Here is a 25,416-nt window from a genome sequence, read left to right on the forward strand (position 1 = left end):
GGTAACACATTCCTCTGAGGGAGATAATGACCTGGTCTGGGTCTGAGCTGGTAACACATTCCTCTGAGGGAGATAACGATGTGGTCTGAGCTGGTAACACATTCCTCTGGGGGACATAATGATGTGGTCTGAGCTGGTAACACATTCCTCTGAGGGAGGTAATGACGTGGTCTGAGCTGGTAACACATTCCTCTGAGGGAGGTAATGACGTGGTCTGAGCTGGTAACACATTCCTCTGAGGGAGATAACGACGTGGTCTGGGCTGGTAACACATTCCTCTGAGGGAGATAATGACGTGGTCTGAGCTGGTAACACATCCCTCTGAGGGAGATAATGACGTGGTCTGAGCTGGTAACACATTCCTCTGAAGGAGATAATTACGTGGTCTGGGCTGGTAACACATTCCTCTGAGGGAGATAATGACGTGGTCTGAGCTGGGAACACATTCCTCTGAGGGAGATACTGACGTGGTCTCGGTCTGAGCTGGTAACACATTCCTCTGAAGGAGATAATGACGTGGTCTGAGCTGGTAACACATTCCTCTGAAGGAGATAATGACCTGGTCTGAGCTGGTAACACATTCCTCTTGAGGGAGATAATGACGTGGTCTGAGCTGGTAACACATTCCTCTGAAGGAGAAAATGATGTGGTCTGGGCTGGTAACACATTCCTCTGAGGGAGATAATGACCTGGTCTGAGCTGGTAACACATTGCTCTGAGGGAGATAATGACGTGGACTGAGCTGGTAACACATTCCTCTGAGGGAGATAATGACCTGGTCTGAGCTGGTAACACATTCCTCTGAGGGAGGTAATGACGTGGTCTGAGCTGGTAACACATTCCTCTGAGGGAGATAATGACCTGGTCTGAGCTGTTAACACATTCCTCTGAGGGAGATAATGACGTGGTCCGAGCTGGTAACACATTCCTCTGAGGGAGATAATGACTTGGTCTGAGCTGGTAACACATTCCTCTGAGGGAGATAATGACATGGTCTGGGCTGGTAACACATTCCTCTGAGGGAGATAACGACGTGGTCTGAGCTGGTAACACATTCCTCTGAGGGAGATAATGGCGTGGACTGAGCTGGTAACACATTCCTCTGAGGGAGATAATGACCTGGTCTGGGTCTGAGCTGGTAACACATTCCTCTGAGGGAGATAATGACATGGTCTGGGTCTGAGCTGGTAACACATTCCTCTGAGGGAGATAATGACATGGTCTGAGCTGGTAACACATTCCTCTGAGGGAGATAATGACGTGGTCTGAGCTGGTAACACATTCCTCTGAGGGAGATAATGACGTGGTCTGAGCTGGTAACACATTCCTCTGAGGGAGATAATGACATGGTCTGGGTCTGAGCTGGTAACACATTCCTCTGGGGGACATAATGATGTGGTCTGAGCTGGTAACACATTCCTCTGGGGGAGATAATGACGTTGTCTGGGCTTGTAACACAGTCCTCTGAGGGAGATAATGACGTGGTCTGAGCTGGTAACACATTCCTCTGAGGGAGATAATGACATGGTCTGAGCTGGTAACACATTCCTCTGACGGAGATAATGACATGGTCTGAGCTGGTAACACATTCCTCTGAGGGAGATAATGACCTGGTCTGGGTTTGAGCTGGTAACACATTCCTCTGAGGGAGATAACGATTTGGTCTGAGCTGGTAACACATTCCTCTGGGGGACATAATGATGTGGTCTGAGCTGGTAACACATTCCTCTGAGGGAGGTAATGACGTAGTCTGAGCTGGTAACACATTCCTCTGAGGGAGATAATGACGTGGTCTGAGCTGGTAACACATTCCTCTGGGGGACATAATGATGTGGTCTGAGCTGGTAACACATTCCTCTGAGGGAGATAACGACGTGGTCTGGGCTGGTAACACATTCCTCTGAGGGAGATAATGACGTGGTCTGAGCTGGTAACACATCCCTCTGAGGGAGATAATGACGTGGTCTGAGCTGGTAACACATTCCTCTGAAGGAGATAATTACGTGGTCTGGGCTGGTAACACATTCCTCTGAGGGAGATAATGACGTGGTCTGAGCTGGGAACACATTCCTCTGAGGGAGATAATGACGTGGTCTGAGCTGGTAACACATTCCTCTGAAGTAGATAATTACGTGGTCTGGGCTGGTAACACATTCCTCTGAGGGAGATAATGACGTGGTCTGAGCTGGGAACACATTCCTCTGAGGGAGATAATGACGTGGTCTCGGTCTGAGCTGGTAACACATTCCTCTGAGGGAGGTAATGACATGGTCTGAGCTGGTAACACATTCCTCTGAAGGAGATAATGACCTGGTCTGAGCTGGTAACACATTCCTCTTGAGGGAGATAATGACGTGGTCTGAGCTGGTAACACATTCCTCTGAAGGAGAAAATGATGTGGTCTGGGCTGGTAACACATTCCTCTGAGGGAGATAATGACGTGGTCTGAGCTGGTAACACATTGCTCTGAGGGAGATAATGACGTGGACTGAGCTGGTAACACATTCCTCTGAGGGAGATAATGACCTGGTCTGAGCTGGTAACACATTCCTCTGAGGGAGGTAATGACGTGGTCTGAGCTGGTAACACATTCCTCTGAGGGAGATAATGACCTGGTCTGAGCTGTTAACACATTCCTCTGAGGGAGATAATGACGTGGTCTGAGCTGGTAACACATTCCTCTGAGGGAGATAATGACTTGGTCTGAGCTGGTAACACATTCCTCTGAGGGAGATAATGACGTGGTCTGGGCTGGTAACACATTCCTCTGAGGGAGATAATGACGTGGTCTGAGCTGGTAACACATTCCTCTGAGGGAGATAATGACGTGGACTGAGCTGGTAACACATTCCTCTGAGGGAGATAATGACCTGGTCTGGGTCTGAGCTGGTAACACATTCCTCTGAGGGAGATAATGACATGGTCTGGGTCTGAGCTTGTAACACATTCCTCTGAGGGAGATAATGACATGATCTGAGCTGGTAACGCATTCCTCTGAGGGAGATAATGACGTGGTCTGAGCTGATAACACATTCCTCTGAGGGAGATAATGACGTGGTCTGGGTCTGAGCTGGTAACACATTCCTCTGAGGGAGATACAGTGCCTTGCGAAAGTATTCGGCCCCCTTGAACTTTGCGACCTTTTGCCACATTTCAGGCTTCAAACATAAAGATATAAAACTGTATTTTTTTGTGAAGAATCAACAACAAGTGGGACACAATCATGAAGTGGAACGACATTTATTGGATATTTCAAACTTTTTTAACAAATCAAAACTGAAAAATTGGGCGTGAATAAATAAAATAAATAAAGATAAACCCTTGAATGAGTAGGTGTGTCCAGACTTATGACTGGTACTGTATGTAAATGAGTACAGAGCCATCAGCACCACTACTGGTTTTGGTTTCATGACACCATTTCACTGTGGAGCCGCCCGTCCAGTCCAACCATTTTAGTGTACTAGAACACTCAGCCAACTATATTTAATGATCTGAACGTCCTGAGTTCCAAATTCCACAAGGAGTTCCGTGGGGAAGCACAAGTCTCTGAACCACTCTCAAAATATTTTAAAAAGCTCTAGAACATTTAAATGGATTCCAAACAATGTTTTAATTCCCTCCCAATAAAATGGTATAATATACACTGTGCTCCTTTGTAAAGAATTGACTTCTGAACCTATAACACATTTCCTGTGAGAAGTGTGTTTTAATACTTCGCTCACAAATAATGGAAAATGTTGCTAGCAAGCGAACTGTAATGGCAATGGTACGATGCGCCTCATAAACGAGCGCCCTGCGTATTACAGCCTGATTAACAATCTAACCACCTACCCACCTTCCTGCCATCACCAACATGTTGGGCCTTCCTGCTACCTCCTACCTGTTGGGCCTTCCTGCCACCTCCTACACGTTGGGCCTTCCTGCTACCTCCTACACGATGAGCCTTCCTGCCACCTCCTACACGTTGGGCCTTCCTGCCACATCCTAACATTAGGCCAGGTTTAGCCCTCTTTCTGTTGTGTTATTGTTTGTGGTAAAGTTACGTTTTACACACCTTAGTGAATTGTAGTTGTAGTTTGATATCCATAGTGATTTGACATGTTGTAGTTTGATATCCATAGTGATTTGACATGTTGTAGTTTGATATCCATAGTGATTTGACATGTTGTAGTTTGATATCCATAGTGATTTGACATGTTGTAGTTTCGTATCCATAGTGATTTGACATGTTGTAGTTTGATATCCATAGTGATTTGACATGTTGTAGTTTGATATCCATAGTGATTTGACATGTTGTAGTTTGGTATCCATAGTGATTTGACATGTTGTAGTTTGATATCCATAGTGATTTGACATGTTGTAGTTTGGTATCCATAGTGATTTGACATGTTGTAGTTTGGTATCCATGGTGATTTGACATGTAGTGGTGCTGAGTTGTAAAAATGGTGAACTGACGCCAAATGTTTCTTTCCATGATCGCTCAGTGAGGTCCCTCTGTCTCTTACCCCCCACACACCCATGTACCCTAATCCCCCCCCCCCCCCATCCTGACTCCATTGCCACATGGGCCCCCAGGCTGCGTCCCTCTCTCAGCATGCATCCTGGTAATGAGGACCAGTTAGAACACTAATGAGTGTGTAGCTCGTAGCTCTAGCCAGTACTGACTCAGCATACAGTAAAGGGCTGTTGAAGAACAGCTTCTCAACTGGTTTTCGTTACTATATGGTACCCACAATCACATTTCTCTCTGCCCGAAGTACCCCTGTTTGTACAACTGATCATCATGTCTGCTGTATGTTCTCATGAGTCTTCCCAAGTACCCCTGGTGGATTGGCCAGGGAGATGCAGGGGAGAGGTCCTAGCACCCAAGGTTGAGAGCCAGTGGCACGGTAGTAAACGTGGTCCCCCAACCTGGACGGGATCCAACCCAACTCTTCATCCCCCAACCTGGATGGGATCCAACCCAACTCTTCATCCCCCAACCTGGACGGGATCCAACCCAACTCTTCATCCCCCAACCTGGACGGGATCCAACCCGACTCTTCATCCCCCAACCTGGACGGGATCCAACCCAAATCTTCACCCCCCAACCTGGACGGAATCCAACCCAACTCTTCATCCCCCAACCTGGACGGCATCCAACCCAACTCTTCATCCCCCAACCTGGACGGGATCCAACCCAACTCTTCATCCCCCAACCTGGACAGGATCCAACCCAACTCTTCATCCCCAACCTGGACGGGATCCAACCCAACTCTTCATCCCCCAACCTGGACGGGATCCAACCCAACTCTTCATCCCCCAACCTGGACGGGATCCAACCCAACTCTTCATCCCCCAACCTGGACGGGATACAACCCAACTCTTCATCCCCCAACCTGGACGGGATCCAACCCAACTCTTCATCCCCCACACCCCTGGCTGGAACTACATATATGAGAACACTGAAGTCCAGACTTCTTGTCATTTTGTTTTGTTTTAAATGATTGGCTAATAATAAAAACTATATATGTTGAACAAAGCTCAGAATGTTTATATTATGGATCTGACTGAGTTTTATTAGCGGAGGCGGAGCCTGCCTCTTCACGACTGAGTGGAATCATGAACGGTGGTGTGTTCGTTATGTTCACCTCCGTCTCCCCGGATTTGCCTTCTTAGCAACTTTTTAGCACCAGTCTCACAAACCGCTAACAGTCTCGCGGCACAGGCCAGGGGCCTGGCGTGGAACGGACTAGCCCAGCTCGCCTGGCGTGGAACGGACTAGCCCAGCTCACCTGGCGTGAAACGGACTAGCCCAGCTCGCCTGGCGTGGAACGGACTAGCCCAGCTTGCCTGGCGTGGAACGGACTAGCCCAGCTCGCCTGGCGTGAAACAAACAACCCCAGCTCGCCTGGCGTGGAACGGACTAGCCCAGCTCGCCTGGCGTAGAACGGACTATCCCAGCTTGCCTGGCGTGGAACGGACTAGCCCAGCTCGCCTGGCGTGAAACTAACAACCCCAGCTCGCCTGGCGTGGAACGGCCTAGCCCAGCTCGCCTGGCGTGAAACTAACAACCCCAGCTCGCCTGGCGTGGAACGGACTAGCCCAGCTCGCCTGGCGTGAAACTAACAACCCCAGCTCGCCTGGCGTGGAACGGCCTAGCCCAGCTCGCCTGGCGTGAAACTAACAACCCCAGCTCGCCTGGCGTGGAACGGAATAGCCCAGCTCGCCTGGCGTGAAACGAACTAGCCAAGCTCGCCTGGCTTGGAACGGACTAGCCCAGCTTGCCTGGTGTGTAACGGACTAGCCCAGCTCGCCTGGCGTGAAACGAACTAGCCCAGCTCGCCTGGCGTGGAACGGACTAGCCCAGCTCGCCTGGTGTGGAACGGACTAGCCCAGCTCGCCTGGCGTGGAACGGACTAGCCCAGCTCGCCTGGCGTGGAACGGACTAGCCCAGCTCGCAGTAGGCTCAAGTAGACAACTAGAGTCAGGGACGCTGATGAGTGTGTTTGCGAGATGCCGGACAAAGAAAACATATGAAACGTTTCAATATGAGCATCTCCACAGGACCTATCTTCCCTATAGGTCTACATTAAAATACAACCACTGTATGTTTCAATATGAGCATCTCCACAGGACCTATCTTCCCTATAGGTCTACATTAAAATATAACCACTGTATGTTTCAATATGAGCATCTCCACAGGTTCTATCTTCCCTATAGGTCTACATTAAAATACAACCACTGTACGTTTCAATATGAGCATCTCCACAGGTTCTATCTTCCCTATAGGTCTACATTAAAATACAACCACTGTATGTTTCAATATGAGCATCTCCACAGGACCTATCTTCCCTATAGGTCTACATTAAAATACAACCACTGTATGTTTCAATATGAGCATCTCCACAGGACCTATCTTCCCTATAGGTCTACATTAAAATACAACCACTGTACGTTTCAATATGAGCATCTCCACAGGACCTATCTTCCCTATAGGTCTACATTAAAATACAACCACTGTACGTTTCAATATGAGCATCTCCACAGGACCTATCTTCCCTATAGGTCTACATTAAAATACAACCACTGTATGTTTCAATATGAGCATCTCCACAGGACCTATCTTCCCTATAGGTCTACATTAAAATACAACCACTGTACGTTTCAATATAACATCACCATTACATTCTATAGAACTCACACCGTCCTGTTTGGTCTTTCATTAGAATATGGTTCCGTTACATTCTATAGAACTCACACCGTCCTGTTTGGTCTTTCATTAGAATATGGTTCCGTTTCATTCTATAGAACTCACACCGTCCTGTTTGGTTTGGTTTTTCATTAGAATATGGTTCCGTTACATTCTATAGAACTCACACCGTCCTGTTTGGTTTTTCATTAGAATATGGTTCCGTTACATTCTATAGAACTCACACCGTCCTGTTTGGTCTTTCATTAGAATATGGTTACGTTACATTCTCTAGAACTCACACCGTCCTGTTTGGTCTTTCATTAGAATATGGTTCCGTTACATTCTATAGAACTCACACCGTCGTGTTTGGTTTGGTTTTTCATTAGAATATGGTTCCGTTACATTCTATAGAACTCACACCGTCCTGTTTGGTCTTTCATTAGAATATGGTTCCGTTACATTCTATAGAACTCACACCGTCCTGTTTGGTTTTTCATTAGGATATGGTTCTGTTACATTCTGTAGAACTCACACCGTCCTGTTTGGTCTTTCATTAGAATATGGTTCCGTTACATTCTATAGAACTCACACCGTCCTGTTTGGTCTTTCATTAGAATATGGTTCCGTTACATTCTATAGAACTCACACCGTCCTGTTTGGTCTTTCATTAGAATATGGTTCCGTTACATTCTATAGAACTCACACCGTCCTGTTTGGTCTTTCATTAGAATATGGTTCCGTTACATTCTATAGAACTCACACCGTCCTGTTTGGTCTTTCATTAGAATATGGTTCCGTTACATTCTATAGAACTCACACCGTCCTGTTTGGTCTTTCATTAGAATATGGTTCCGTTACATTCTATAGAACTCACACCGTCCTGTTTGGTTTTTCATTAGAATATGGTTCCGTTACATTCTATAGAACTCACACCGTCCTGTTTGGTCTTTCATTAGAATATGGTTCCGTTACATTCTATAGAACTCACACCTTCCTGTTTGGTCTTTCATTAGAATATGGTTCCGTTACATTCTATAGAACTCACACCGTCCTGTTTGGTCTTTCATTAGAATATGGTTCCGTTTCATTCTATAGAACTCACACCGTCCTGTTTGGTTTGGTCTTTCATTAGAATATGGTTCCGTTACATTCTATAGAACTCACACCGTCCTGTTTGGTCTTTCATTAGAATATGGTTCCGTTTCATTCTATAGAACTCACACCGTCCTGTTTGGTCTTTCATTAGAATATGGTTCCGTTACATTCTATAGAACTCACACCGTCCTGTTTGGTCTTTCATTAGAATATGGTTCCGTTACATTCTATAGAACTCACACCGTCCTGTTTGGTTTGGTCTTTCATTAGAATATGGTTCCGTTACATTCTATAGAACTCACACCGTCCTGTTTGGTCTTTCATTAGAATATGGTTCCGTTTCATTCTATAGAACTCACACCGTCCTGTTTGGTCTTTCATTAGAATATGGTTCCGTTTCATTCTATAGAACTCACACCGTCCTGTTTGGTTTGGTCTTTCATTAGAATATGGTTCCGTTTCATTCTATAGAACTCACACCGTCCTGTTTGGTTTGGTCTTTCATTAGAATATGGTTCCGTTTCATTCTATAGAACTCACACCGTCCTGTTTGGTCTTTCATTAGAATATGGTTCCGTTTCATTCTATAGAACTCACACCGTCCTGTTTGGTCTTTCATTAGAATATGGTTCCGTTACATTCTATAGAACTCACACCGTCCTGTTTGGTCTTTCATTAGAATATGGTTCCGTTTCATTCTATAGAACTCACACCGTCCTGTTTGGTCTTTCATTAGAACATGGTTCCGTTACATTCTACATGACTGAAATTGGGAGTCGATAAATTGTGCCATTAAAAGTAATACATGTATGTTAACTTAAATACTGACAATTTATGATATTGAGGTCATAATCAGTACATTTTTAGTTAAAAATAATAATAACTAAACCACCATCCAAAACTGTTGCTTTTATGAATTTCGTCTTGCTGCTTTTTGTTCTATGTTGCTCTGTCTGTATGCTATATCTTGCTTGTCCTATGTTGCTCTGTCTGTATGCTATGTCTTGCTTGTTCTATGTTGCTCTGTCTGTATGCTATGTCTTGCTTGTCCTATGTTGCTCTGTCTGTATGCTATATCTTGCTTGTCCTATGTTGCTCTGTCTGTATGCTACGTCTTGCTTGTCCTATGTTGCTCTGTCTGTATGCTACGTCTTGCTTGTCCTATGTTGCTCTGTCTGTATGCTACGTCTTGCTTGTCCTATGTTGCTCTGTCTGTATGCTACGTCTTGCTTGTCCTATGTTGCTCTGTCTGTATGCTACGTCTTGCTTGTCCTATGTTGCTCTGTCTGTATGCTACGTCTTGGTTGTCCTATGTTGCTCTGTCTGTATGCTATGTCTTGCTTGTCCTATGTTGCTCTGTCTGTATGCTATATCTTGCTTGTCCTATGTTGCTCTGTCTGTATGCTATATCTTGCTTGTCCTATGTTGCTCTGTCTGTATGCTATGTCTTGCTTGTCCTATGTTGCTCTGTCTGTATGCTATGTCTTGCTTGTTCTATGTTGCTCTGTCTGTATGCTATGTCTTGCTTGTCCTATGTTGCTCTGTCTGTATGCTATATCTTGCTTGTCCTATGTTGCTCTGTCTGTATGCTATATCTTGCTTGTCCTATGTTGCTCTGTCTGTATGCTATGTCTTGCGTGTCCTATGTTGCTATTGTCTATATTGTAATTGTTTTTAATAACCTGCCCAGGGACTGCGGTTGAAAATTAGCCGGCTGGCTAAAACCAGCACTTTTACTGAAACGTTGATTAATGTGCACGGTCCCTGTAAAAAAATAAATAAACTCAAACTCAAACTCGGGCTTTGTTAGGAAACACTGCCATCGTGTGGTGGGTATTGTGAATTACTACATGTATATCAGAGGAGAGGAGCATAGACAGCAGCGGACACTAGTGGTAAAACCAATGGCTGTATGGAGGGACTGGCTGTATGGAGGGACTGGCTGTATGGAGGGACTGGCTGTATGGAGGGACTGGCTGTATGGAGGGACTGGCTGTATGGAGGGACTGGCTGTATGGAGGGACTGGCTGTATGGAGAGACTGGCTGTTGACAGACAAACCAGCTTCGATGCGGGACACATCCTAGAGGCCAGAAACAGACGAGGTTGGTTTACAAATCAAAGGATCACTGACCACCTGATGGCTATATTTCCTATTCACATGTTTACTGGAAACATCAATACATTTGCACCATAAAGTATTTGCTTGTCTTTCAAATAATTTTACAATGATTGGTTAGCTAGCTATAGATATAAAATCTAATTCAATTGTATTGTCTCATACACATCCTCTACAGGTGTTGTTACAGGTGCAGAGAAATGCTTGTTTCTAGTGTCAACCGTTTCTAGCTCTCGTCTGCCAATCGGTGGCATACCGAGTCATCCCGCTCCCTCGTCTGATTGGTCGTTTCCCACAAACCGTTAATCGGCGTACGCGTCGTCACACTCCCTCATTTGATTGGTCGAGTAGGCGGGTCTTCTGACTTTGTGAATGTGGTAACTAGAGACGACCCTAGTTTAGCCAGGGAATCCGGGAGCTCAGGAACAGGATGTAGCTGGGTGCACATACGCACTAGGCTAATTCAGGAGACACATTGTAGTTTTTATGCCCTGATACGACTGAAACAAATACGTTAGATTAAGAGAGCGAAGCCTTATTCGGTCCTGGAGCTTGCTGGACTTTCTTGGAGCCTTATTCACAACAATTGAACCGCTCTCCTTGAAGTTCTTGATGATCCGATAAATGGTTGATTTAGGTGCAATCTTACTGGCAGCAATATCCTTGCCTGTGAAGCCCTTTTTGTGCAAAGCAATGATGACGGCAGGTGTTTCCTTGCAGGTAACCATGGTTGACAGAGGAAGAATAATGATTCCAAGCACCACCCTCCATTTAAAGCTGCCAGTCTGTTATTCAAACTCAATCAGCATGACAGAGTGATCTCCAGCCTTGTCCTCGTCAACACCCACACCTGTGTTAACGAGAGAATCACTGACATGATGTCAGCTGGTCCTTTTGTGGCAGAGCTGAAATGCAGTGGAAATGTTTTTGGGGGGATTCAGTTCATTTGCATGGCAAAGAGGGATTTGGCAAATAATTGCAATTCATCTGATCACTCTTCATAACATTCTGGAGTATATGCAAATTGCCATCACACAAACTGAGACAGCAGACTGTGAAAATTAATGTTTGTGTCATTCTCAAAACTTTTGGCAACGACTCTAGTGTATAATTATAATACATACATGCAGACACAGCATCATTCAAAGAATGAAATTTGATACTCCTGGTATTGGAGTGAAAAATAATCTCAAAGACATTCATACCTAAACTGCACCTTTATTTGCCAAGGTAGAGTACATGATCAGTGAATATATTCAATGTACAGGCTACAATGTAGGGATCTCATGCACGGTAATAACTACAGTACATGATCAGTGAATAATGTACCGGCTACAATGTGGGGATCTCATGCACGGTAATAACTACAGTACATGATCAGTGAATATATTAAATGTACAGGCTACAATGTGGGGATCTCATGCACGGTAATAACTACAGTACATGATCAGTGAATATATTAAATGTGGGGATCTCATGCACGGTAATAACTACAGTACATGATCAGTGAATAATGTACAGGCTGCAATGTGGGGATCTCATGCATGGTAATAACTACAGTACATGATCAGTGAATATATTAAATGTACAGGCTACAATGTGGGGATCTCATGCATGGTAATAACTACAGTACATGATCAGGGAATAATGTACCGGCTACAATGTGGGGATCTCATGCATGGTAATAACTACAGTACATGATCAGGGAATAATGTACCGGCTACAATGTGGGGATCTCATGCATGGTAATAACTACAGTACATGATCAGGGAATAATGTACAGGCTGCAATGTGGGGATCTCATGCATGGTAATAACTACAGTACATGATCAGGGAATAATGTACCGGCTACAATGTGGGGATCTCATGCATGGTAATAACTACAGTACATGATCAGTGAATATATTAAATGTGGGGATCTCATGCACGGTAATAACTACAGTACATGATCAGGGAATAATGTACCGGCTACAATGTGGGGATCTCATGCATGGTAATAACTACAGTACATGATCAGTGAATATATTAAATGTGGGGATCTCATGCATGGTAATAACTACAGTACATGATCAGTGAATATATTAAATGTGGGGATCTCATGCATGGTAATAACTACAGTACATGATCAGGGAATAATGTACCGGCTACAATGTGGGGATCTCATGCATGGTAATAACTACAGTACATGATCAGTGAATATATTAAATGTGGGGATCTCATGCACGGTAATAACTACAGTACATGATCAGGGAATAATGTACCGGCTACAATGTGGGGATCTCATGCATGGTAATAACTACAGTACATGATCAGTGAATATATTAAATGTGGGGATCTCATGCATGGTAATAACTACAGTACATGATCAGTGAATATATTAAATGTGGGGATCTCATGCACGGTAATAACTACAGTACATGATCAGGGAATAATGTACAGGCTGTAATGTGGGGATCTCATGCATGGTAATAACTACAGTACATGATCAGGGAATAATGTACCGGCTACAATGTGGGGATCTCATGCATGGTAATAACTACAGTACATGATCAGGGAATAATGTACCGGCTACAATGTGGGGATCTCATGCATGGTAATAACTACAGTACATGATCAGTGAATATATTAAATGTGGGGATCTCATGCATGGTAATAACTACAGTACATGATCAGGGAATAATGTACAGGCTACAATGTGGGGATCTCATGCATGGTAATAACTACAGTACATGATCAGGGAATAATGTACAGGCTACAATGTGGGGATCTCATGCACGGTAATAACTACAGTACATGATCAGTGAATATATTAAATGTACAGGCCACAATGTGGGGATCTCATGCATGGTAATAACTACAGTACATGATCAGGGAATAATGTACCGGCTACAATGTGGGGATCTCATGCATGGTAATAACTACAGTACATGATCAGGGAATAATGTACCGGCTACAATGTGGGGATCTCATGCATGGTAATAACTACAGTACATGATCAGGGAATAATGTACAGGCTGCATGGTGGGGATCTCATGCACGGTAATAACTACAGTACATGATCAGGGAATAATGTACCGGCTACAATGTGGGGATCTCATGCATGGTAATAACTACAGTACATGATCAGTGAATATATTCAATGTACAGGCTACAATGTGGGGATCTCATGCATGGTAATAACTACAGTACATGATCAGTGAATATATTAAATGTGGGGATCTCATGCATGGTAATAACTACAGTACATGATCAGTGAATATATTCAATGTACAGGCTACAATGTGGGGATCTCATGCATGGTAATAACTACAGTACATGATCAGGGAATAATGTACCGGCTACAATGTGGGGATCTCATGCATGGTAATAACTACAGTACATGATCAGTGAATATATTAAATGTACAGGCCACAATGTGGGGATCTCATGCATGGTAATAACTACATGTATATACGACTTGCATCCTTGGCACAAAGTTATATTATATTCTACTCAATCCATAGGCTTCATTAATGTCATTCAGACTGTTTTGAAGTTGATACAACTGGCTATGACAGCTGAGGTTCATAACTAGGTTCTGAACTGATGAATACCAAACGTTTTAGGGTTTTTTACACAGATTGGCTACATTTATTTTTTATTTATTTCACCTTTATTCAACCAGGTAGGCCAGTTAAAAACACCTTTATTCAACCAGGTAGGCCAGTTGAGAACACCTTTATTTAACCAGGTAGGCCAGTTGAGAACACCTTTATTTAACCAGGTAGGCCAGTTGAGAACAAGTTCTCATTTACAACTGCGACCTGGCCAAGATAAAGCAAAGCAGTGCGACACAAACAACAACACAGAGTTACACATGGAATAAACAAGCGTACAGTCAATAACACAATAGAAAAAAAAGAAAGACTATATACAGTGTGTGCAAATGGCGTGAGGAGGTAAGGCCATAAATAGGCCATAGAAGTAAAGTAATTACAATTTAGCAGATTAAACACTGGAGTGATAGATGAGCTGATGATGATGTGGAAGTAGAAATACTGGTGTACATAAGAGCAGAAAAACAAAACCAGATATGGGGATGAGGTAGTTAGTTGGTTGGATGGGCTGTTTACAGATGGGCTGTGTACAGCTGCAGCAATCGGTTAGCTGCTCTGACAGCTGGTGCTTAAAGTTAGTGAGGGTGATATTAGTCTCCAGTTTCAGTGATTTTTGCAATTCGTCCAGTCATTGGAGCAGAGAACTGGAAGGAAAGGCGGCCAAAGGAGGTGTTGGCTTTGGGGGTGGCCAGTGAAATATACCTGCTGGAGCGCGTGCTACTGGTAGGTATTGCTATGGTGACCAGTGAGCTGAGATATGGCGGCGCTATACCTAGCAAAGACTTCGTCATGGCAACCACTCGATGTGATTGGTCATCGCCCAGCTGGTGATTTGCATACAGTTGGGAATCTTTTTCACCGCCTCCGGAAGTGAGAGGCGATTTGCAGTTGGAGTTTGGCAATAGGGGGCAGGATTTGTTGACTTAATTGTAAACCAACTCAACCTTAATTTACCCGTTGTGACTCACTGAGGTTCCTGTTTCATCCCCGGTTAAAGGAAGTGAGTTCTCTTCCGTTCTTATAGACAAACTCCACAGTATAAAGCATTAACATCACTAAGGCGGTTTATTTCCAACACGACAGCGGATACAACACAGCCGAAGTGTGTAGAAGGGAGGTTCCTAGATGTGAGAAGTGTTTAGAAGGGAGGTTCCTATGTGGCAGCAGTGTGTAGAAGGGAGGTTCCTAGATGTGAGAAGTGTGTAGAAGGGAGGTTCCTAGATGTCAGAAGTGTGTAGAAGGGAGGTTCTAGATGTGAGAAGTGTGTAGAAGGGAGGTTCCTAGATGTGAGAAGTGTGTAGAAGGGAGGTTCCTAGATGTGAGAAGTGTGTAGAAGGGAGGTTCCTAGATGTCAGAAGTGTGTAGAAGGGAGGTTCTAGATGTGAGAAGTGTTTAGAAGGGAGGTTCCTAGATGTGAGAAGTGTGTAGAAGGGAGGTTCCTAGATGTGAGAAGTGTGTAGAAGGGAGGTTCCTAGATGTGAGAAGTGTGTAGAAGGGAGATTCCTAGATATGAGAAGTGTGTAGAAGGGAGGTTCCTAGATGTCAGAAGTGTGTAGAAGGGAGGTTCTAGATGTGAGAAGTGTGTAGAAGGGAGGTTCCTAGATGTGAGAAGTGTGTAGAAGGGAGGTTCCTAGATGTGAGAAGTGTGTAGAAGGGAGGTTCCTAGATGTGAGAAGTGTGTAGAAGGGAGATTCCTAGATATGAGAAGTGTGTAGAAGGGAGGTTCCTAGATGTGAGAAGTGTGTAGAAGGGAGGTTCCTAGATGTGAGAAGTGTGTAGAAGGGAGATTGCTAGATATGAGAAGTGTGTAGAAGGGAGGTTCCTAGATGTGAGAAGTGTGTAGAAGGGAGATTCCTAGATGTGAGAAGTGTGCAGAAGGGAGGTTCCTAGATGTGAGAAGTGTGTAGAAGGGAGGTTCCTAGATGTGAGAAGTGTGCAGAAGGGAGATTCCTAGATGTGAGAAGTGTGCAGAAGGGAGATTCCTAGATGTGAGAAGTGTGTAGAAGGGAGATTCCTAGATGTGAGAAGTGTGTAGAAGGGCATGAGATAAAGGAATGTGTAGCATTGGGGAAAGAAAAGGTATGTTAATTGTAGGGGTGCTCATGGGGCTGGGGATCGGAAATGTGCCGTGCGAAAGAGGCAGGATGATGTTTCCAGGGTTAGAGTAGTGCAGAAGTTGACCTATGCTGAGGCAGTGAAGAAAGCAGAGGAAGATGGTTCAAAGTGGAGGGATCCTGAGAGGAGTGGTGTGACTAGTAGATCTGTACCAGAACAGAGGGATAAACCAACAAATCTACTAGTCACACCACTCCTCTCAGGATCCCTCCACCTTGAACCATCTTCCTCTACTGGGGTGGCAGGGTAGCCTAGTGGTTAGTGCGTTGGACTAGTAACTAGAAAGGTTGCAAGTTCATATCCCTGAGCTGACAAGGTACAAGTCTGTCGTTCTACCCCTGAACAGGCAGTTAACCCACTGTTCCTAGGCCGTCATTGAAAATAAGAATTTGTTCTTAACTGACTTGCCTAGTTAAATAAAGATAAAATACATGTTCTTTCCCCAATGCTACACATTAAGATTGGATTTATAGCATTTATAGTAATGGTTATCAACTGTACTGCAGGGATAAAACGTAAGTATCAGACAATAGAGGAGAGTTACAGGGTGGGTTCAGTGTTGGTGGCCCATCCTTTCAGGTTGGCCTGAAGTAGGACTAAATAGGTTTAAATAGTATGGTATTTATTAATACTTGTTGTGAGTGTAGTGTTAGATGGTAGGGTGTTTGCTGTATTCTTTGTTGTTGTTGTTGTTGATTTACTCCAGCCTAGTAGGTGGCAGTAATGCAACATTTATTGGATGCCATCCCGCCCGTTAAACCTCAGCATTGTTTTGGAAGAAGAAGAAGAGGAAGAAACGTTCCAGCCAATGAAAATGGGAGAAAGTGGTCTCTTCCAGCCAATGAGAAGTTAGCCCGGAACTCTCCTAACGCCTCTCATATTACAGCAGAAAGCATGGGGAAGACTGGAACACCGGGTGGAAAGATCAACAGACCCAAAACAGTAAGTTACACGTATAACAACTAACTTTATTTTGATATTTACACCAGTACGAGATGTAGAAAGGTTACTTCATCATAACCTAGAACCAGAAAGACAGCTCGTTTAATGTTGCTGAAGGTAAAATGACATCAAGAAGTTCGTGTTAGCAAAACGGCTAACTAGCTAAGCTGCAGTTAGATCACATGGCGTTATTTCGTTATGACACATTTCAATGTAAGCTAGCTACAACGTTGTTATTTCTAGTAACACTGCACCAAAAATGTAACATTTAATTAAGATGTGCATCAATACTGTCTACGTTATGTGTTACCAGCTAGCTAAACCCCTAGAAAGCTTTGCTGCCTCATGTTGTGATGTATGTTCGTCAGGAGCTTGGCAAGAAGCTCTATAAGCGGCGGAGGAATCTGACCCGTGAGAAGAGGAGGAGACACATCAAGGTGGGAGCTGTGGTGGACGAAGGACTCACCACCATCCACCATCTCAGGAAGAGAAAGTAGGTCCTGTTTCCATACTGTTTGTACTTCATACTGTAAGCCAGTGGTTGTTAACCAGGGGTACCCCTAGGGGATGCTTGAAGACTCATGAGACCGGGCAGAGACAAATGTACTTGGTGGTTTGGTCATAGATATAATAAAACAGGGGTATATCAAATTTATTTTATTTATATAGCCCTTCGTACATCAGCTGATATCTCAAAGTGCTGTACAGAAACCCAGCCTAAAACCCCAAACAGCAAGCAATGCAGGTGAAGAAGCACGGTGGCTAGGAAAAACTCCCTAGAAAGGCCAAAACCTAGGAAGAAACCTAGAGAGGAACCAGGCTATGTGGGGTGGCCAGTCCTCTTCTGGCTGTGCCGGGTGGAGATTATAACAAAACATGGTCAAGATGTTCAAATGTTCATAAATGACCAGCATGGTCGAATAATAATAAGGCAGAATAGTTGAAACTGGAGCAGCAGCACAGTCAGGTGGACTGGGGACAGCAAGGAGTCATCATGTCAGGTATTCCTGGGGCATGGTCCTAGGGCTCAGGTCCTCCGAGAGAGAGAAAGAAAGAGAGAATTAGAGAGAGCATATGTGGGATGGCCAGTCCTCTTCTGGCTGTGCCGGGTGGAGATTATAACAGAACATGGCCAAGATGTTCAAATGTTCATAAATATATATATGTATATTTATGGGTAGATTAACCAACAAAGATGGAGAACAACAAGCATGAGCAAACTGCCTGACCAATGGGCCTGTATTCTGAATGTGGTTGTCCAGGATCCTGACCAGGTGTTGTTGTTGTCCAGGATCCTGGTGTTGTTGTTGTCCAGGAACCTGACCAGGTGTAGTGTTGTTGTTGTTGTCCAGGATCCTGACCAGGTGTAGTGTTGTTGTTGTTGTCCAGGATCCTGACCAGGTGTAGTGTTGTTGTTGTTGTCCAGGATCCTGACCAGGTGTAGTGTTGTTGTCCAGGATCCTGACCAGGTGTAGTGTTGTTGTTGTTGTCCAGGATCCTGACCAGGTGTAGTGTTGTTGTTGTTGTCCAGGATCCTGACCAGGTGAAGTGTTGTTGTTTGTCGTCCCTGCTCAGCTCCAGCCCCAGAGCCAACATCACTCTGTAGTCTGAAGGTGATGTTGTTGATGATTGTCGTCTCTGCTCAGCCCCAGAGCCAACATCACTCTGTAGTCTGAAAGTGATGTTGTTGTTGATTGTCGTCCCTGCTCAGCTCCAGCCCCAGAGCCAACATCACTCTGTAGTCTGAAAGTGATGTTGTTGTTGTTGATTGTCGTCCCTGCTCAGCTCCAGCCCCAGAGCCAACATCACTCTGTAGTCTGAAGGTGATGTTGTTGTTGTCCAGGATCCTGACCAGGTGAAGTGTTGTTGTTTGTCGTCCCTGCTCAGCCCCAGAGCCAACATCACTCTGTAGTCTGAAGGTGATGTTGTTGATGATTGTTGTCTCTGCTCAGCCCCAGAGCCAACATCACTCTGTAGTCTGATGTTGTTGTTGTTGTTGTTTGTCGTCCCTGCTCAGCTCCAGCCCCAGAGCCAACATCACTCTGTAGTCTGATGTTGTTGTTGTTGTTGTTTGTCGTCCCTGCTCAGCTCCAGCCCCAGAGCCAACATCACTCTGTAGTCTGAAAGTGTTGTTGTTGTTGTTTGTCGTCCCTGCTCAGCTCCAGCCCCAGAGCCAACATCACTCTGTAGTCTGAAAGTGTTGTTGTTGATTGTCGTCCCTGCTCAGCTCCAGCCCCAGAGCCAACATCACTCTGTAGTCTGAAAGTGATGTTGTTGTTGTTGATTGTCGTCCCTGCTCAGCTCCAGCCCCAGAGCCAACATCACTCTGTAGTCTGAAAGTGTTGTTGTTGTTTGTCGTCCCTGCTCAGCTCCAGCCCCAGAGCCAACATCACTCTGTAGTCTGAAAGTGATGTTGTTGTTGATTGTCGTCCCTGCTCAGCTCCAGCCCCAGAGCCAACATCACTCTGTAGTCTGAAAGTGATGTTGTTGTTGTTTTGTCGTCCCTGCTCAGCTCCAGAGCCAACATCACTCTGTAGTCTGATGTTGTTGTTGTTGTTTGTCGTCCCTGCTCAGCTCCAGCCCCAGAGCCAACATCACTCTGTAGTCTGAAAGTGTTGTTGTTGTTGTTTGTCGTCCCTGCTCAGCTCCAGCCCCAGAGCCAACATCACTCTGTAGTCTGATGTTGTTGTTGTTGTTTGTCGTCTCTGCTCAGCTCCAGCCCCAGAGCCAACATCACTCTGTAGTCTGATGTTGTTGTTGTTGTTTGTCGTCCCTGCTCAGCTCCAGCCCCAGAGCCAACATCACTCTGTAGTCTGATGTTGTTGTTGTTGTTTGTCGTCCCTGCTCAGCTCCAGCCCCAGAGCCAACATCACTCTGTAGTCTGAAAGTGTTGTTGTTGTTGTTTGTCGTCCCTGCTCAGCTCCAGCCCCAGAGCCAACATCACTCTGTAGTCTGATGTTGTTGTTGTTGTTTGTCGTCTCTGCTCAGCTCCAGCCCCAGAGCCAACATCACTCTGTAGTCTGATGTTGTTGTTGTTGTTTGTCGTCCCTGCTCAGCTCCAGCCCCAGAGCCAACATCACTCTGTAGTCTGATGTTGTTGTTGTTGTTTGTCGTCCCTGCTCAGCTCCAGCCCCAGAGCCAACATCACTCTGTAGTCTGATGTTGTTGTTGTTGTTTGTCGTCCCTGCTCAGCTCCAGCCCCAGAGCCAACATCACTCTGTAGTCTGAAAGTGATGTTGTTGTTGTTTGTCGTCCCTGCTCAGCTCCAGCCCCAGAGCCAACATCACTCTGTAGTCTGAAAGTGATGTTGTTGTTGTTTGTCGTCCCTGCTCAGCTCCAGCCCCAGAGCCAACATCACTCTGTAGTCTGAAAGTGATGTTGTTGTTTGTCGTCCCTGCTCAGCTCCAGCCCCAGAGCCAACATCACTCTGTAGTCTGAAAGTGTTGTTGTTGTTTGTCGTCCCTGCTCAGCTCCAGCCCCAGAGCCAACATCACTCTGTAGTCTGAAAGTGTTGTTGTTGTTGTTTGTCGTCCCTGCTCAGCTCCAGCCCCAGAGCCAACATCACTCTGTAGTCTGAAAGTGTTGTTGTTGTTTGTCGTCTCTGCTCAGCTCCAGCCCCAGAGCCAACATCACTCTGTAGTCTGATGTTGTTGTTGTTGTTGTTGTTTGTCGTCCCTGCTCAGCTCCAGCCCCAGAGCCAACATCACTCTGTAGTCTGAAAGTGTTGTTGTTGTTTGTCGTCTCTGCTCAGCTCCAGCCCCAGAGCCAACATCACTCTGTCTGGGAAGAAGAAACGCAAGCTGCTCAAACAGCTGCAACACATGAAAGCAGAGAAGGCCGCTATGGAAGGTAAGAAGTGAATAACTATACAGTTTTAAACTGGGTTGTTGAGTCACATTTCCTCTGAGTTGTCATGTGCTCTCGTATCCACTTCAGAAAGGATAAACTCTCCACCTGTCAATCATAATGTAGAGTAGCTGACTTTAGTCACCCCTCATAATGTAGAGTAGCTGACTTTAGTCACCCCTCACAATGTAGAGTAGCTGACTTTAGTCACCCCTCATAATGTAGAGTAGCTGACTTTAGTCACCCCTCATAATGTAGAGTAGCTGACTTTAGTCACCCCTCACAATGTAGAGTAGCTGACTTTAGTCACCCCTCACAATGTAGAGCAGCTGAGTTTAGTCACCCCTCATAATGTAGAGTAGCTGAGTTTAGTCACCCCTCATAATGTAGAGTAGCTGAGTTTAGTCACCCCTCACAATGTAGAGTAGCTGACTTTAGTCACCCCTCACAATGTAGAGTAGCTGACTTTAGTCACCCCTCACAATGTAGAGTAGCTGACTTTAGTCACCCCTCACAATGTAGAGTAGCTGACTTTAGTCACCCCTCACAATGTAGAGTAGCTGACTTTAGTCACCCCTCACAATGTAGAGTAGCTGACTTTATAGTCACCCCTCACAATGTAGAGTAGCTGACTTTAGTCACCCCTCATAATGTAGAGTAGCTGACTTTAGTCACCCCTCACAATGTAGAGTAGCTGACTTTAGTCACCCCTCACAATGTAGAGTAGCTGAGTTTAGTCACCCCTCATAATGTAGAGTAGCTGACTTTAGTCACTCCTCATAATGTAGAGTAGCTGACTAGTGACCCCTCACAATGTAGAGTAGCTGAGTTTAGTCACCCCTCACAATGTAGAGTAGCTGACTTTAGTCACCCCTCATAATGTAGAGTAGCTGACTTTAGTCACTCCTCATAATGTAGAGTAGCTGACTAGTGACCCCTCACAATGTAGAGTAGCTGAGTTTAGTCACCCCTCATAATGTAGAGTAGCTGACTTTAGTCACCCCTCATAATGTAGAGCAGCTGAGTTTAGTCACCCCTCACAATGTAGAGCAGCTGACTTTAGTCACCCCTCATAATGTAGAGTAGCTGAGTTTAGTCACCTCATCATCTGAACCGTCTCGTTGTTCTGACTGTTCAGTCCAGTCCGTGTAGACGGCCATGCACGCATTAATCAGCATATGAAGAGACCATGCCCGACGTATTGAGGCTGTTCTGAGGACAAAGGGAGGTGTTCCTAATGTTTGGAACCATTAAATGGCCATTTTATTAGGTACACCTTCGTGCGGAACCAGACGGTGTTTCCACCCCCCAGTTGTCCAGTGTTGGTGATGGCGTGTCCCACTGGGGACGTTTCTTCTTGTCTTTAGCTGATAGGAACCAGACGGTGTTTCCACCCCTCAGTTGTCCAGTGTTGGTGATGGCGTGTCCCACTGGGGCCCGTTTCTTCTTGTCTTTAGCTGATAGGAACCAGCCGGTGTTTCCACCCCTCAGTTGTCCAGTGTCGGTGATGGCGTGTCCCACTGGGCCCGTTTCTTCTTGTCTTGCTGTCGCCCGTCCGCCACGAGGACTGACGAGTTGTGTGTTCTGGGAGGCTGTTCTGCACAGCGCTGTTGTACTGCGCCTGTATTTGTCTGTTTGTGGCCTGGCCTGTTAGCTGGCACCATTATTATCCTTTAGGGGAACGGGGTAGTGTACCTAATAACCTGGCACCATTCTTATCCTTTAGGTGAACGGGGTAGTGTACCTAATAACCTGGCCTGTTAGCTGGCACCATTCTTATCCTTTAGGGGAACGGGGTAGTGTACCTAATAACCTGGCACCATTCTTATCCTTTAGGGGAACGGGGTAGTGTACCTAATAACCTGGCCTGTTAGCTGGCACCATTCTTATCCTTTAGGGGAACGGGGTAGTGTACCTAATAAACTGGCACCATTCTTCTCCTTTAGGGGAACGGGGTAGTGTACCTAATAACCTGGCCTGTTAGCTGGCACCATTCTTCTCCTTTAGGGGAACAGGGTAGTGTACCTAATAACCTGGCCTGTTAGCTGGCACCATTATTATCCTTTAGGGGAACGGGGTAGTGTACCTAATAACCTGGCACCATTCTTATCCTTTAGGGGAACGGGGTAGTGTACCTAATAACCTGGCCTGTTAGCTGGCACCATTCTTATCCTTTAGGGGAACGGGGTAGTGTACCTAATAAACTGGCACCATTCTTCTCCTTTAGGGGAACGGGGTAGTGTACCTAATAACCTGGCACCATTCTTATCCTTTAGGGGAACGGGGTAGTGTACCTAATAACCTGGCCTGTTAGCTGGCACCATTCTTATCCTTTAGGGGAACGGGGTAGTGTACCTAATAAACTGGCACCATTCTTCTCCTTTATGTGAACGAGGTAGTGTACCTAATAACCTGGCCTGTTAGCTGGCACCATTCTTCTCCTTTAGGTGAACGGGGTAGTGTACCTAATAACCTGGCACCATTCTTCTCCTTTAGGTGAACGGGGTAGTGTACCTAATAACCTGGCCTGTTAGCTGGCACCATTCTTATCCTTTAGGGGAACGGGGTAGTGTACCTAATAAACTGGCACCATTCTTCTCCTTTAGGTGAACGGGGTAGTGTACCTAATAACCTGGCACCATTCTTCTCCTTTAGGTGAACGGGATAGTGTACCTAATAACCTGGCACCATTCTTCTCCTTTAGGTGAACGGGATAGTGTACCTAATAAACTGGCCTGTGTGTATAGCCTATATATATCTCTCTCTGTGTGTATCATCTGAGGTCTGTCTCTCTCTCTCCCTCCTTAGTTGAGGCAGCAACAAACAAGACGAAGGTGGCAGCAGCACCAAAGAAGGCAGCACCAAAGGCAGCGGCAGCCAGACGCCAGAAAGGGGGTGTGTCCCAGGGGGATGTGGACATGGCAGATATGGAATGAGAAGAGGATGTTCTGTTGGCCCCATGCCAAGGCCAGACCGGGCCCCACATTCAGACCGGGCCCCACATTCAGACCGGGCCCCACATTCAGACCGGGCTCCACATTCAGACCGGGCCCCACATTCAGACCGGGCCCCACATTCAGACCGGGCCCCACATTCAGACCGGGCCCCACATTCAGACCGGGCCCCACATTCAGACCGGGCCCCACATTCAGACCGGGCCCCACATTCAGACCGGGCCCCACATTCAGACCGGGCCCCACATTCAGACCGGGCCCCACATTCAGACCAGGCTCCATATTCAGACCAGGCTCCATATATATGAATATGATTTTATGGACGGGGCCTGATCCTGGATCAGTTTTAGCCTTTTAGACCTAATGAATATGATTACATGGACGGGGGAGCTGATCCTGGATCAGTTTTAGCCTTTTAGACCTAATGAATATGATTACATGGACGGGGGAGCTGATCCTGGATCAGTTTTAGCCTTTTAGACCTAATGAATATGATTACATGGACAGGGGAGGCTGATCCTGGATCAGTTTTAGCCTTTTAGACCTAATGAATATGATTACATGGACAGGGGAGGCCTGATCCTGGATCAGTTTTAGCCTTTTAGACCTAATGAATATGATTACATGGACAGGGGAGGCTGATCCTGGATCAGTTTTAGCCTTTTAGACCTAATGAATATGATTACATGGACGGGGGAGCTGATCCTGGATCAGTTTTAGCCTTTTAGACCTAATGAATATGATTACATGGACAGGGGAGGCCTGATCCTGGATCAGTTTTAGCCTTTTAGACCTAATGAATATGATTACATGGACAGGGGAGGCCTGATCCTGAGCCAGAGAGCCTTGTGTTTGTGTATCTGAATGCCGTCATTGTAAATAAGAATTTGTTCTTAACTGACTTGCCTAGTTTAAATAAAATAAAAAACAGACAGAATGGGTGAATTGTTTTTTTTCCTCCCAACTACAAAGGAGGAATGAATGTGGAATCTGATCTGGAGTCAGTGGCCTTGTTCAACCATGGTGGAAGTTATGTATGCTTCCCAAATGGCTCCCTGTTCCCTGAGGCCCGTCGGACAGATACCATATGGGATCGAACCCAATGACTACAGCCTCCCTTCATACCTGTATGTAAACCAAGGTGACCTGTATGTAAACCAAGGTGACCTGTTCCCTGAGGCCCGTCGGACAGATACCATATGGGATCGAACCCAATGACTACAGCCTCCCTTCATACCTGTATGTAAACCAAGGTGACCTGTATGTAAACCAAGGTGACCTGTTCCCTGAGGCCCGTCGGACAGATACCATATGGGATCGAACCCAATGACTACAGCCTCCCTTCATACCTGTATGTAAACCAAGGTGACCTGTATGTAAACCAAGGTGACCTGTTCCCTGAGGCCCGTCGGACAGATACCATATGGGATCGAACCCAATGACTACAGCCTCCCTTCATACCTGTATGTAAACCAAGGTGACCTGTATGTAAACCAAGGTGACCTGTTCCCTGAGGCCCGTCGGACAGATACCATATGGGATCGAACCCAATGACTACAGCCTCCCTTCATACCTG

At 45.5% G+C, this 25,416-nt stretch overlaps 1 protein-coding gene across 1 annotated transcript; it reads left to right on the forward strand.

Annotated features, from left to right (window-relative positions):
- The first annotated feature begins 16,922 nt into the window (after positions 1-16,922).
- Positions 16,923-24,777, forward strand: LOC118942854 (uncharacterized protein C11orf98 homolog). Its single transcript, XM_036956764.1, has 4 exons — positions 16,923-17,040; positions 17,409-17,533; positions 20,792-20,889; positions 23,695-24,777. The coding sequence occupies exons 1-4, from the start codon at positions 16,993-16,995 to the stop codon at positions 23,820-23,822; spliced, it is 399 nt and encodes a 132-aa protein (XP_036812659.1). The 5' UTR covers positions 16,923-16,992; the 3' UTR covers positions 23,823-24,777.
- The last annotated feature ends 639 nt before the right edge of the window (positions 24,778-25,416 follow it).

Source organism: Oncorhynchus mykiss, chromosome 21 (assembly GCF_013265735.2).
Source record: "Oncorhynchus mykiss isolate Arlee chromosome 21, USDA_OmykA_1.1, whole genome shotgun sequence".
NCBI lineage: Eukaryota > Metazoa > Chordata > Actinopteri > Salmoniformes > Salmonidae > Oncorhynchus > Oncorhynchus mykiss.

Coding starts and splice junctions, on each gene's coding strand:
- LOC118942854 (XM_036956764.1), top strand. CDS start 16,993: ATGGGGAAGACTGGAACACCGGGTGGAAAGATCAACAGACCCAAAACA. Junction 17,041..17,408: donor AGATCAACAGACCCAAAACA/GTAAGTTACACG, acceptor TATGTTCGTCAG/GAGCTTGGCAAGAAGCTCTA. Junction 17,534..20,791: donor CACCATCTCAGGAAGAGAAA/GTAGGTCCTGTT, acceptor GTCTCTGCTCAG/CTCCAGCCCCAGAGCCAACA.